The 12,183-nt window shown below is 39.4% G+C and overlaps 1 protein-coding gene across 1 annotated transcript; it reads right to left on the bottom strand.

Annotated features, from left to right (window-relative positions):
- Positions 1-424: 424 nt before the first annotated feature.
- On the bottom strand, positions 425-6,920 carry stx19 (syntaxin 19). The gene is made up of 5 exons (XM_039817398.1): positions 6,737-6,920; positions 3,791-4,079; positions 3,246-3,482; positions 2,604-2,816; positions 425-1,401 (listed from the first exon to the last, which is right to left on the bottom strand). The coding sequence occupies exons 2-5, from the start codon at positions 4,004-4,006 to the stop codon at positions 1,165-1,167; spliced, it is 903 nt and encodes a 300-aa protein (XP_039673332.1). The 5' UTR covers positions 4,007-4,079; positions 6,737-6,920; the 3' UTR covers positions 425-1,164.
- Positions 6,921-12,183: the final 5,263 nt, after the last annotated feature.

Here is a 12,183-nt window from a genome sequence, read left to right as displayed (position 1 = left end):
GATTTATTATATCGCTATCACCGCAGGGAAAATGAGTTGGTGTTTTCCACCTGACATTAAGTCAAAGGTAAAACAAAAGACGATTACATGTCAACAGGTGTGAGTCAGTTAAACAGCATATTCCCTGTATTTTAGGCTATAACGCTGGTTCTCCCACAGGCTTGAGCTTTCAGCCCAGTTAAGAGTTACTGTTCTCTTTTTGTGTGACATAATTACTTTAATAATGATACACTTATGCCAGCGCTTCTTCACAATGTAACAGTTCCAACATTTTCATAAATTGAAAGTCCACTCCAAAATACAAAACATCTAGATAAATGAAATATTTCCTGAAATGTAGGACTTCAAATCTCATTTTTTAAACTAATGACTTCAATAATTATGTGCAGTTTTGTCACCATGGTGGAAATATTTTGATCAAGGCTTGTTATTCAAAGTTTTATTTGAATCCCTGCCTCTGTAAAACAGAATAAAGGAATAATATTTATTTTACTGAAAATGGTCATACTTTGAAATGCAAATGAGACAGGTAACTTATTGTAAAACAAGTTTCTTTTTTCAAAGGCATGTGGACCAAGAATGAAATGAATACATAATAGCTTATTATCTCTCAGAAAGTGAATATTTCTCAACTATGTTAAATTTCAGTTTGTTCTGAAAAGAAAAGCATATCTTTAGATAAGATTCATAAAGTGCACATACTGTGTAACAAATAAATGGTCATTAACTAGAGCTCCTGTGGTAGAATAAAAATGAGAGGCTCTTCTTCGAAAAAAACAAACAAAATCAGTCTTGTTGATCAAGCAGTGGCAGAGGCAGTGGTCGCCCTTTGTTCGTGACCTCTGTCAGAAGTCGGTGAAGGTGTCCAATAAGCAGCAGTGTTGGTGAGTAGCGCTCACTGAACTGTCTCTTCCAATAGCAGTCACCTCACATCTTCTTGAAAGAAACAAATATCTCAAATACCAATTCTGGCTTTTCCCCCTAATTGTTTTCTATGCTCCGCTGACTCTGTCTTCACCGTTGCTCTGCTCAAAAGCAAAACTACAGTGCCATAACCTTCACTTTAATGGTACTTGAATCCAACGTTGCTAAATCCCAAAAGGTAAGTGAGGCTTTTGAAATTAAACGTTATTCCGAATGACTGTTGAGGTAACAATGCATGTTTTATAAGCAGCATTTCCAGGGAGGGCAGCAGCAGCAGCACAGCTGTCGAAGTGGATTCTTCTTCTTGTATCTGGCGGCCATCTTGAACTTCTCATTACATGCAGCCACATAATCCTGCGTCCTCTCTACATTGGTCTGGATATGTTCAATGTAGGCCCCTTGTTCCTCCACCAGCATGAAAATGTCCATGAACAGGTCCCGCAGCTCATTCATATTGTTCTCTAAACTCAACAGCTCCTGTTGGCGAAGAAGGATACTGGGATTAAAACTGTAGATATGGGCAACATTAGTCAGAGCATTGAGGTGGTAGAATACTTAAGATGCAATGAGGGAACTGATCCAGCTCTTTATGCAACATGGTCTGAGTTCTGAAAAAACACAAACATCGTAATTTTTTATTTGATGTGCTGGTTCATATCGATATCTTGTATTCCAGAATGGTTGCCGAAATTATAGATTATCTGTCCTCCAACAGAGTTAATTTAATTCAACATAACTTCAGCCAAGACATTAGTATTAATATTTTGTCTTCTTCAGTTAGACCCTATTACTGATTCACTTCCAATTTCCACTTCCATTTATTTTCTTTCTTTTACCCATTTGTGTCAGTTAGATATGGTAATGTATGAGACATGCTACGATGGCCCTTTTCTGTCATGTGCGCTACACAGTAGTGATGGGAAAGATTCTCGTGCTTAGGACTTATAGCATGCATACTAATAAGACAACTCAAGATGACGACTGCCAATGTAATGAGTGCAATTTACAAACAGAATTAATAGTTTCAGTGATGAGCTACAGTTTTATGATAAAAAAGGTGTGCATTAACCAAATACCAATTAATTGTTTGTTTTTTCAGCTTGAATGAGGCATTTTTGTTGACTTGGGCACTGAAAGTTGTTACATCCTCATCCCAAAACAACATATATGATTGTTCTATTTAACGTTGTGAAATGTTTGCATGGTGACAATTCTATTTAACGTTGTTAATCGGTTGCTTGAGTGGTTAATGTTGTGAAACAGAACGACTTGCGTAAGTTAGGCAACAAACCAACATGTTACGGGTTATATCAGTAATATATATTATATATCAGTTATATCAGTAATAATATTAGTAAGTGATTGACATGGTTACATACTAGAATAGTTATTTAAAAAAAGGTTAACACTGACATATGGTTTCACACAGGACACGAACAACGGTCTCCTGGGTGAAAGTCCTGTGTTTCTTTGACCCATCCCTCCCTATACAGACTTTGGTGCTCTTAATACTGACTTCCTCTTTGCTAAATGTAAGTATGGGTCGCAATAAACTGCTTGCACAATCAACCTATATGGCTGTTTTTTAGTGAGGATAGGCTGTGTTTAGCGCCTTCTTGGATATATTGAAGCTTTCATGACCTAACCCTTGGGTTTGGTGAGTTGTTAACTATCCTCACCCTGTGTCGCTGTTCAATCTCAGATAGTTGTGCCCGTGTGATTTTGGCATCATTCAGCAGGTTTTCATTGAAGACCTCCCATTTTCCTGTGGCCACCATCTCATTCACCTCCTCCTCCGTCACATCCCTTCCCGATACCTCCAGCTGCCGGATAATGAAGTGCTTACAGCGATCCTGCTTGGTCAGCAAACCTTCATTATACTGCAGCATTACCTGGACATAATTATAGCAAAAACGGGGATTAAAATAAGAGGGGGAGGGAGAAGGAAAATTGAGAAGATATAATTCCACCTTGCCGGTTCCAGCACTGCTGTCAGTGTCACTCATCAAAATTCAGTTTTATAATGATGTAGGTATTTTTACTTTATTTTCTTACTCTTCTTCTGCCTTTACCAACCGGCTGCCCACTACATTATACAAAATTATAAATGTACAATGACTTTGATAAACATGCCTCACAACACCTTTTCAACTGTAATTGCATAATTTATGTTGAGATGACTTTCAAGCTAAAATTGGCTTTATTGTAATTTTTGAACAACGTATACATGTAAAAAAACATCCCTTACTCAAGGATCCAAGTAAGAAAAAAAAGGGTTATATAAACTTTCTATAGCTGAGTGATAGGATCATCTTCCCAACCTGCTGGAATTTTCGGTACAGCGCTGCATGCTGGGAGTGTTGTATTCTTGTTGTGACAGCAGTAGGTCCCTGCTGGTCCTCAGTCCTTTGGACCTGTTTTGAAAGGGCATCCAAGCGCCGATGGAGGCTCTCGGCCTTGAGCTTGATGTCCCGGGTTACGCTGCTCTCTTTCTTCATCACACTAAAACGACGCATGGTTGCCACCAGGGTCTTTTGCTGCTGGCCAAACTTAAGGACCTGTTTGTGGTTGAGAATTGACAGAATGTTGTGTTCAGTAACACTGCTGACTACAATTTTGCCCTTCGTGATCATTCAGTCTTAATTTACCATTCTTTCTGTCAAGTTTTAGGATAATGAAAATGATTTAAAAAAGGAAGGTGTACAAGAAAAAGATCAATTAAAGGCAAACCTGTTTTTCAAAACAGTTAAGAAACAAATCATAAAAATCAAAAGCAGTAGCAATGCAAAAAAAAGGTCAACAGGTTAATGCAATGCAAGAATTAATAACAAAAAATGCATACTCCCTCCAAAAAACAAAAATGTACCTCTACTTCCAGCAGTGTGATATCATCTCGGATTTGCTGAGCCTCAGACAGGAAATTCTGAATGATTGGTTCTTCCTCAAACACCACTGCCTGTGGCACTATGACTGCCACAGAGTCATAATTGCCACCCTCAGTTGAGAAAGGGTTGCCACTCTCACTTGTTGCCTCAGACAAGTCTTGAGCCCTCTGCTGCAGCTCCTCCAAGCGGTCTCTCATTGTGAAAGATCTCTCACCAAAGGTCACTCCTCAGGACACAATGTTATTATGGAATGTACCGCCTACGGAGTCGCTGAAAATTAAATAACATGAAACTTTAATGATTCCTGTCAAACTGGGTTCTTGAAGAAGATAACAACATTTAAAATAAAGCAGGCAAAACAGAAAATAAGAACATTAAGTAGAAGATCAAAAGGAATACATTAACTCATGCTAAACTGAGCAGAGATAGGGGTAAAATTGTGGATGGCATTATTATTATCTTATATCTTGTAAACAATGGCAACATAGTGTGGGAAACTCCTAGATGCCTTTTTTTCTGTCTGCATGACGTTTAAATGGATAGTTAACGTTATTAGTGACTTTATAAATACATTAACCATATTTGTATCAAGTTGATCAGATTGTAGGAACGGTTTCGAATAACATCAGTTTGTGACAGGATCGCATTAATTAAGTTGACTGGGTTGAGATGTTGAAACGGATTATCAATTCATGCTATATTAAATAATAATTTAATATATTAATATAATAATCAAAAAACATATATAGGTAGTTAAAATAAGCATCAACTCCACTAGCTGTAACATTAAAATGCTGCTTGTGCATCATACCTTGGAAATAATATTTAAAGGTCCCATGACATGGTGCTCTTTGGATGCTTTTATATAGGCCTTAGTGGTCCCCTAATACTGTATCTGAAGTCTCTTTCCCGAAATTCAGCCTTGGTGCAGAATTACAGTCACTAGAGCCAGTCCCACAATGACCTTTCCTTAGGATGTGCCATTTCTGTGTCTGTAGCTATTGAGGAGGAGAGAGGGGGGGACAAGGTGGACGGTGGGGGTGTGGCCTTGACCAACTGCCACTTTGCTCGTTTGAAAGCCATGATGTCTCTCTCTCTCTCATGGGTGGGCCAAATTCTCTGGGTGGGCAAAGAAGAGAAAGGGGAGGTAACCTTGCTCCTTATGACCTCATAAGGAGCAAGATTCCAGATCGGCCCATCTGAGCTTTCATTTTCTCAAAGGCAGAGCAAGATACCCAGGGCTCGGCTTACACCTATCGCCATTTCTAGCCACTGGGGGACCATAGACAGGCTGGGGGAATGCATATTAATGTTAAAAAACCTCATAAAGTGAAATTTTATAATATATGTAACACTCTGAAAGGGAACGTTATGCCCAAAGAGTACTTTTACATTTGATACTTTAAGTACATTTTGCTGATAATACTTTTACTTACCAGAGTGGTATTGCTACTTTTACGTAAGTAAAATATATGAATATGTCTTCCACAAATGAGTTCAAGCAAATGCACCTGCAGCTAACTGTGTACCCTGGTGTTTCCAGTGTAAGTCAAAGCCTGTTTGTTTACATCATCATAAGTTCATCCGTCCTGAGTATTACTGATGAGCCATATCTGCACTCTGCTGAACACCAAGATATATTTTTAGCTCTATAAAAAACAACATGAGCAGAAAGTTTGTCTGCGACATCAGTCAAATTGACTCGAGTTCCTTTTCCCATGAGAACGTAGTGGGTTGTTTGTGTTCAACAACACACTCAGCAAAAAAAAAGAGAAGGAAAAATGGCACATTGTAAACATTGACAAGTCTAGGAAAATTTACCTTGATAAACATATTAACAAAAGCTACATAATACAAGCACAGGCGCAATATCTCAAATCTGACTGTTTTTACTGAAAAGGATATCTTCATAGCAACTGCTAAACATTGAACAGAGACATTTCACTTTCAAGTCTGCGACTCCAGCATGCTGATATCTGCCAAAGCAGAAGTAAACAAGTGGATGCTTATAATTAAAACCATGAGAAACAGAAGCTGATATCCTGAATGCCTTTGACAAGTGAAGTGCAATTCAACTAGAAATTCCTTAACATTCAAATTAGCATACCAAACATTTGAAACTGACTTAGCAACACAAGGATTTGGGTTTTAGAGGCCCTAAACATAATCTGCTGGAAGCACATAATTGTGTGGGGGGACCAAGTGTAGCTGCTGGGAAATGGAGCATTTCGAATCACAGACTATCCCATTTCTGGACAGATTTCAAACAGGAAAGACCCTGTTTTATGTGTGTGTGTATGTGTGTGTGTGTGTGTGTGTGTGTGTGTGTGTCTGTGTGTGGTGGGGGGGAGAACGAGGGTTACTTTTAGAAACTCCTCAGAGCTCAAAGAATGTAAAAGTATCCTTTATTTTCTTGGCTAAACTCTCTCTCTCTCTCTCTCTCTCTCTCTCTCTCTCTCCCTACCTGCCCGACCCAGAAGAGCCGATTAAAAAAATTGCTTAAAGGATTTGGGAGCACATTCTCATGTGTTTAGCCTAGAAACCTGGAAGAAGTGGAGCAGGGCTCGCAAAGGAGTCTAACCTCTCTCCCTCTCTGTGATTGAACGTTTTGTTCTCTAAAACAAGCCAATATTTTCTTTCTTCTAACCATCTGCTCCTTTGTCTGTGTTTCTGAAGGAAATGTTTTGTTGACAATCTCTCATCGCCTTGCAGGTGGAACAGTATGAGTCCTCAAATGTTTTTATTATCGCAGGTCAAACAATTGTCTTTTAACTATAAATAACTTATTCTGCTTAAAATATTCCAAAGTAGATTGATAGATTGTAAATTGTTCCACATGCTCTTCAATCTCAAATCACGGCATACTTTTTACACACATTTACAGTCTGAGGCTGTAGCAAACATTCAGTAGAAAATAAAGATTTTACCTTAATGTTAGTATTCCATCACTAGCTGTCTGCTTAGTATTCCCATTCACAGTTGACCAGATATGTAATCCAAAACAAACTCACACATTCTTTAATAGCATCATGCCATCTTCAGATCTCCTTACACTCATTTGCTGTGAGTTACAGCCTTGAATACTCTGTAACAGTCATGCCACCAAGAAGCAGGGAAAGTTTTGAAGAAATCTGGTTGCGTGAGAATGAAGCACCTCCCCTCCTTTTGAAGACAGGCCAATAGGAAAGGAGTAGACTGAAAGCCCGTTTGCTTATCTAAAGAAATGAGAGGTGACGTGATTAAGTAAACGAGGAGGGAAAGAGACAGCATGGAGACACAGGGAGCTCATAAACCCTACCCTCAGGCTTATTCCTGAACAGCATATCAGAGCAAATAGAAGTGTATTGTGTGCATTGCTCAGGCCAAACAATTTGGATTCCAGTTTGAGTATCAATGAGAGCGTTTGGTTTCTGATCCGCAAAGTTAATTTCTATGTGAAGTGTCTGGGTGCGCGAGGTAAGCCCTCTTGGTCTGGGGCTATTGTACTCCTCAGGCCCCAGTAACTCCGCTGAGTACTTTTGACAGATTTCTACTGACAAGCTCTCTAAAACCCAGGCGCCTTTTCAAAACGGGAAGGGACGCAGTCACTCTTTGCTATGCAGCATAACACACTGTGAAAAAGCTGTTTGAAGTATGCCATCAGAGGGAGAGAGGGGAGACAAATTTTGAGGATGAAAAGAGTTTGGTGGGGGCAAGAGTTCAGTCTTTGTCACTGGAAACTTTTGAGGTTGGTTGCAGAATTTCTGTCATCACTGTGGGGTGAAAACCTTGCAACTTAAAAATGTAGAAATCTTGTTGTTAGTGTGGTGGACAGTGTGATGCATGGGAGGGTATTATTAAGTCTGTATGTGTGTGTGTTTTTGAGTTCCCACAACCCAAAGAGGACCATTAAACCCATCAACTAAAGTTTGAAAATCACCAAAAACTGGAATGATGAAGTTGTCTCTATAATGACAATGTCACAAGCAACAAATACTTTCCAGTGGGTGGTAGTATGTTGCTTCAGTGAGAAATGAAAAGAACATTGACCATTTGATGACTATGCAGAATGCTAAAGTTTTATCTGTGTTGTACCAGATGTTACTCTATGTCTGCAATAATGCCGCAGCGTTGTGTTAACTGTGAGTCATCTATCCCCTATGGCAAGATATTATGACAACAAAGCAAAACCGGTTTTCCGAGTTTCATGGAGCTGATCAGTCATCTATCATTTTTTTATTGATTCTTTACTCAGTATCACTGACTCTCCCTCACAACCTCATGAGACCTTGGAGAAGGTGGATCACATTTCAACTTTTCTTAATTGTTTCTACTCCATCTGTAGAATTTAGATAGGATTTGATAGAATAGTATGTAGCTGAAGTTTGCCATTGTCAGAAGCCTCTCAGCCGTGTTTCCTTGCTGGCTGTAAACTAGTTGCCCCCAACAAGCGCTATGTATCAAAAGCTTGGGACACACCTGAAGAAGAAGAACTCGGTACATTACACTCTGTTGTTACACATTACACACTGGTCATGAAATACACACACACATACACACACACACACACACACACACACACACATACGCACAAACAGGATCTTATACAAGCACTAATGGAGAGATGTCAGAGTGAGGGGGCCTGGACAGGCGCCTCGAGCAGTTGGGGGTTTGGTGCCTTGCAAAAGGAGGTGACCTGACACCTCTCCAGGGAGTCCCTACCGACTGAGCTACGGCTGCCCCAAAGTCAAACACAAAGACTGGACAAACCACACAAATGATGGTTAACACCAATTGGGCGCAGATTTTTTTAGTCTTTGACTGTGTAATACACTAGAAAACACATAAAAACAACAGTAGTAATCTGTTCATATGAAACACTATATGATTTGATCAGGCGTCTGACCCAGGCTGGAACAGATCCGGTCCAACTTGGTCTGATCACTTGGTCACATGCAAATCATATTCATAATCGACTGTATTGCACGTCCTCATGTTTACGTTACAGATTGTTTTGATTGTCTCTACAAATTTTACTAAAGGAGGTAGAATTTGTAGGCAGCTTCAGAGAAAGTGGCTAAGGCTCAACTGCGCCAAAAAAAGTAGGGAAATGCTGTCAAGGAATATTAAAGCTGCACTTAATATTTGTATAATAACAATGGACAAAATGACTATGTGTAAATGAGGTAAAAGGGGTAGCGTAGTGATGAAGTGACTCTGCGGTTTAGCGTCTTTCAGCTCATTGTTTTGTTTTTATGGCCCTTTAATTAAGTCTCGCCACCTTCATCAGCCTTGTTATCAGCTACAGTAGGGAACTGTTTTCACAAAAAAATGCTCTGACAAAATGTTACCTGCCCAGTACCAAATGGCAGTTAGCTATTAGTGAGTACAGTGGGACATTTAGGGAGCTCAAGAGCCCAGTATTTCCTTCTGGAGTTCAGGGGTAAGCACAAAACAGAGCTAAATTGAGAGTGAGCATTGGGCTTACATTTGTCAGATGGGTGAAAACAACAAAATACAACTCCCCTAACCCTAACCCCATAAACGAGGAAACTTGTTACATTAAAAAGTATCACACAATTGGTAATAAATGTTTTGAAAATAATACTACTAATAATAATAATAAATAGAATTTATGTAGCGCTTTTCACAAACTCAAAGTCGCTTTACAGGGTAGGTATAGATAATAATTAATAATACTATTAGTGTGATTTCTAGGGCTGTTTATATTGCAGAAGGATAGCGTATTACCAGACCGCAGAAACAAAAGTGAGGCCAGCTGAAGCAAAATGTCTGGTTAAGAGGCACAGTGGCATGAAAGAAAGCAGAATTCAAAGAACAGACAGTACTTCAACATAAACAAGGAGAGGTTTAGGAAAGTAAGTGTTAAAAAGCAATGCAGTGTTTCACCTGAATTACATCCAATATGAAAGAGTGTGTCTTTGTCACTGTATCAAATTGTGAGTTTATCTATCTCACAATATAGCTGTTGGAGAGCTCTCTGGGTATAGCTGTAATTGAAGGGATGTCAGAAGTAGTGCTTTGATATTCTTCACTGTAGAGTCCAGAGAAAGAGAGTGTGAGAAAGAGAGAGAGAGAAAGAGAAAGAGCAAGAGCGAGAGAGAGAGAGAGAGAGAGAGAGAGAGAGAGAGAGAGAGAGAGAGAGACAAAGAGGGGAAAGTAAGATATTAACTCGCAAACTGCCTCTCAGCCACAACTTTGAGAGTGATATTTAAACATTGATTCTCCAAGGGAAAAAAGGGAAGATTAGATGAAACTGATATAGCATTGGAGGCCAATACTGTTACGGACATAGTGATACTGTTAGACTTAACAGCACGTTCAGTATGTTTGACGTTGACATTTCACAATTCAAAATAGATCTCCAAAGGCAAAAAAAGTCCAAGTGTTGCCCCCAGTATTCCTTCTTGTCAGTGTGGAATTACCCTGAAAACAACAGTTATATCTCCAATGGCTGCTAAAGTTATCTACTGACAGCCCGAATAATGAAATTAAGGAAGATTTTATTGCAGCTCAAATATGAAACATCTGATAACAAATTAATGATTATAAAATACATTGTTGAGCATCCAGAGTGAGAGGAGATAAAGTTAGCATACGAGGATGACATAACAGGGTAATATCCTACTTTTTAAAAAGTATCCAGTATCAGCCTGATATCCGGGTCTTACACTGGGAGACAAAAGGAAGGGAGAAAAGGGAGATAAATCAGTGAGGAGAGAAGATGGGGGGGGGGGGGGGGGGGGGTTGGAGGGAAAAAAAAGGGCAAAAAGGCAAAAGAGAAGGATTGATGCTGAGGTTGGTTACCTTGCCTACTAAAATGAGGCAATCAGAGATCTGGATATTAAATGTTCCTCCTGGGCACTGTATGAGATTGTGCCTAGGGTCATTTAAGTTTTAATTTACAGATGAGCATATACTTCAATTGCTAACCCTGCCAAAAAAAACATGTGTTACAAAAGCACTACAAGTCTCAGGTACCTTTTTACCTACAGTATATCTACTTAATTGCACAGGCCAGACATATACATGTAGAGGTATACATGGTGGGAGCAAACAATTGGTAAACCATGTTTAAAAAAGAAAGCAGTGCAAATAATTATTTAATAAGGGAAGCATCATCCTGCCAACCACTGCTGGGCGTTAATTCAAACATACTTTCAACAGTGGTATTGTCAACAAAGTCCTGCTCCTGCTGCTGTTAACAATTGTTAACATGAGAGTAAACTGGACAGACGCCAGAATAACCGAGTGCAATGTGTGTAAAGATAAACATAACATTCTTTAAAGGAAAATACTTTGGTTTAAGCGCAATCACTATACTGGTGGGGGGAGTGAATGATGGGATAAAGGTGGCTGTATGTGACCTTAGAGCAGAGGTCAGAACACGCTGCAAGTCTCCACCCACTGTCCACTAGTTGTCTTCAGATGTGCATTCTAGTCACAAAGTGTCCATGCAGAGGAGCTTCTGAATGAGAAATGTTTTTTGTTTTTTTATTTGATGAAAAATTCAATCCCAGATATTGGTTTCAAAACAAACGATGATGATTATTATTATTATTGGCCTTAGAAGCCTAAGGACAGTTTACAATCCCTGCAGCTAATCAATTGCATCCCCTCATATCCCCTATTTAAACCAGTTCCTGCTTTTGTTAAATGTCTGGAATGAAAATCAGCAGGCCATTATCCTCTCCAGAGAGCCAGGATAAAGATCCAGTGCTTCACACAATTAACAGTGTGTAGCTTTGGACTCCCCTCCTCTTTTTGAGATAGCACTTCAACCACGGGTCATTTCACCCCCTAGTGTCATGAGGCTGTCATATCACCCTCTGGCCTGTGTGGCAAAAAGGGAGGGTACATTGCTAGAAGCAACACTGCAGGAAGATAAGCACAGCTTTTGTGTGTACAGCAGATCAGACAGAAGGGCATATATAGTTTATTTACTTAACTAACTGTTGGTGTTCATTACTTTCAATTACTCTACATGTAGAGTGTACCAACACCAACTGACTGTTTTTAAAGCAAGGACCCAGGAAAAACTGGTAATGCTATAGTAACCCTATCAAAGTAAATAGTGGCACCAAATTGTTAAAGGAGAATTCCGGTCGATTTCAACACGTAGTTCTGTTGTTTGTAAATTTGGAGTGCTGTCAGTAGCAAGAAAAACGAAAACATTCGGTGTTGCCTACACCCTGTTATCCTCCTGCTAGCGGTAGCACCCAGGAGTCTGAAACCGGGCAAGTTTTAAATGTGTTTTAAATGTTCAAAATGTCATTACAAGTGCCTACCCATGTGGAGTGATTCCTTCTGAGTGAACACAGTGAATCTGACTGCAGTAGATGTGAAAGAAATGCATAAATGTTGTGCTAATTCA

The sequence above is a fragment of the Perca fluviatilis genome, chromosome 12 (assembly GCF_010015445.1).
Source record: "Perca fluviatilis chromosome 12, GENO_Pfluv_1.0, whole genome shotgun sequence".
Lineage (NCBI taxonomy): Eukaryota > Metazoa > Chordata > Actinopteri > Perciformes > Percidae > Perca > Perca fluviatilis.
The sequence above is the reverse complement of the archived record's forward strand: the minus strand, read 5'-3'. Positions and strand labels throughout refer to the sequence as shown.

Bases quoted from the DNA above. Each gene is read 5' to 3' on its own strand.
- stx19 (XM_039817398.1), bottom strand. From the start codon at position 4,006: ATGAGAGACCGCTTGGAGGAGCTGCAGCAGAGGGCTCAAGACTTGTCT. The intron at 3,483-3,790 runs GTACATTTTTGT...AACCACAAACAG, and splicing joins TCACACTGCTGGAAGTAGAG to GTCCTTAAGTTTGGCCAGCA. The intron at 2,817-3,245 runs GTTGGGAAGATG...AATTATGTCCAG, and splicing joins TGTACCGAAAATTCCAGCAG to GTAATGCTGCAGTATAATGA.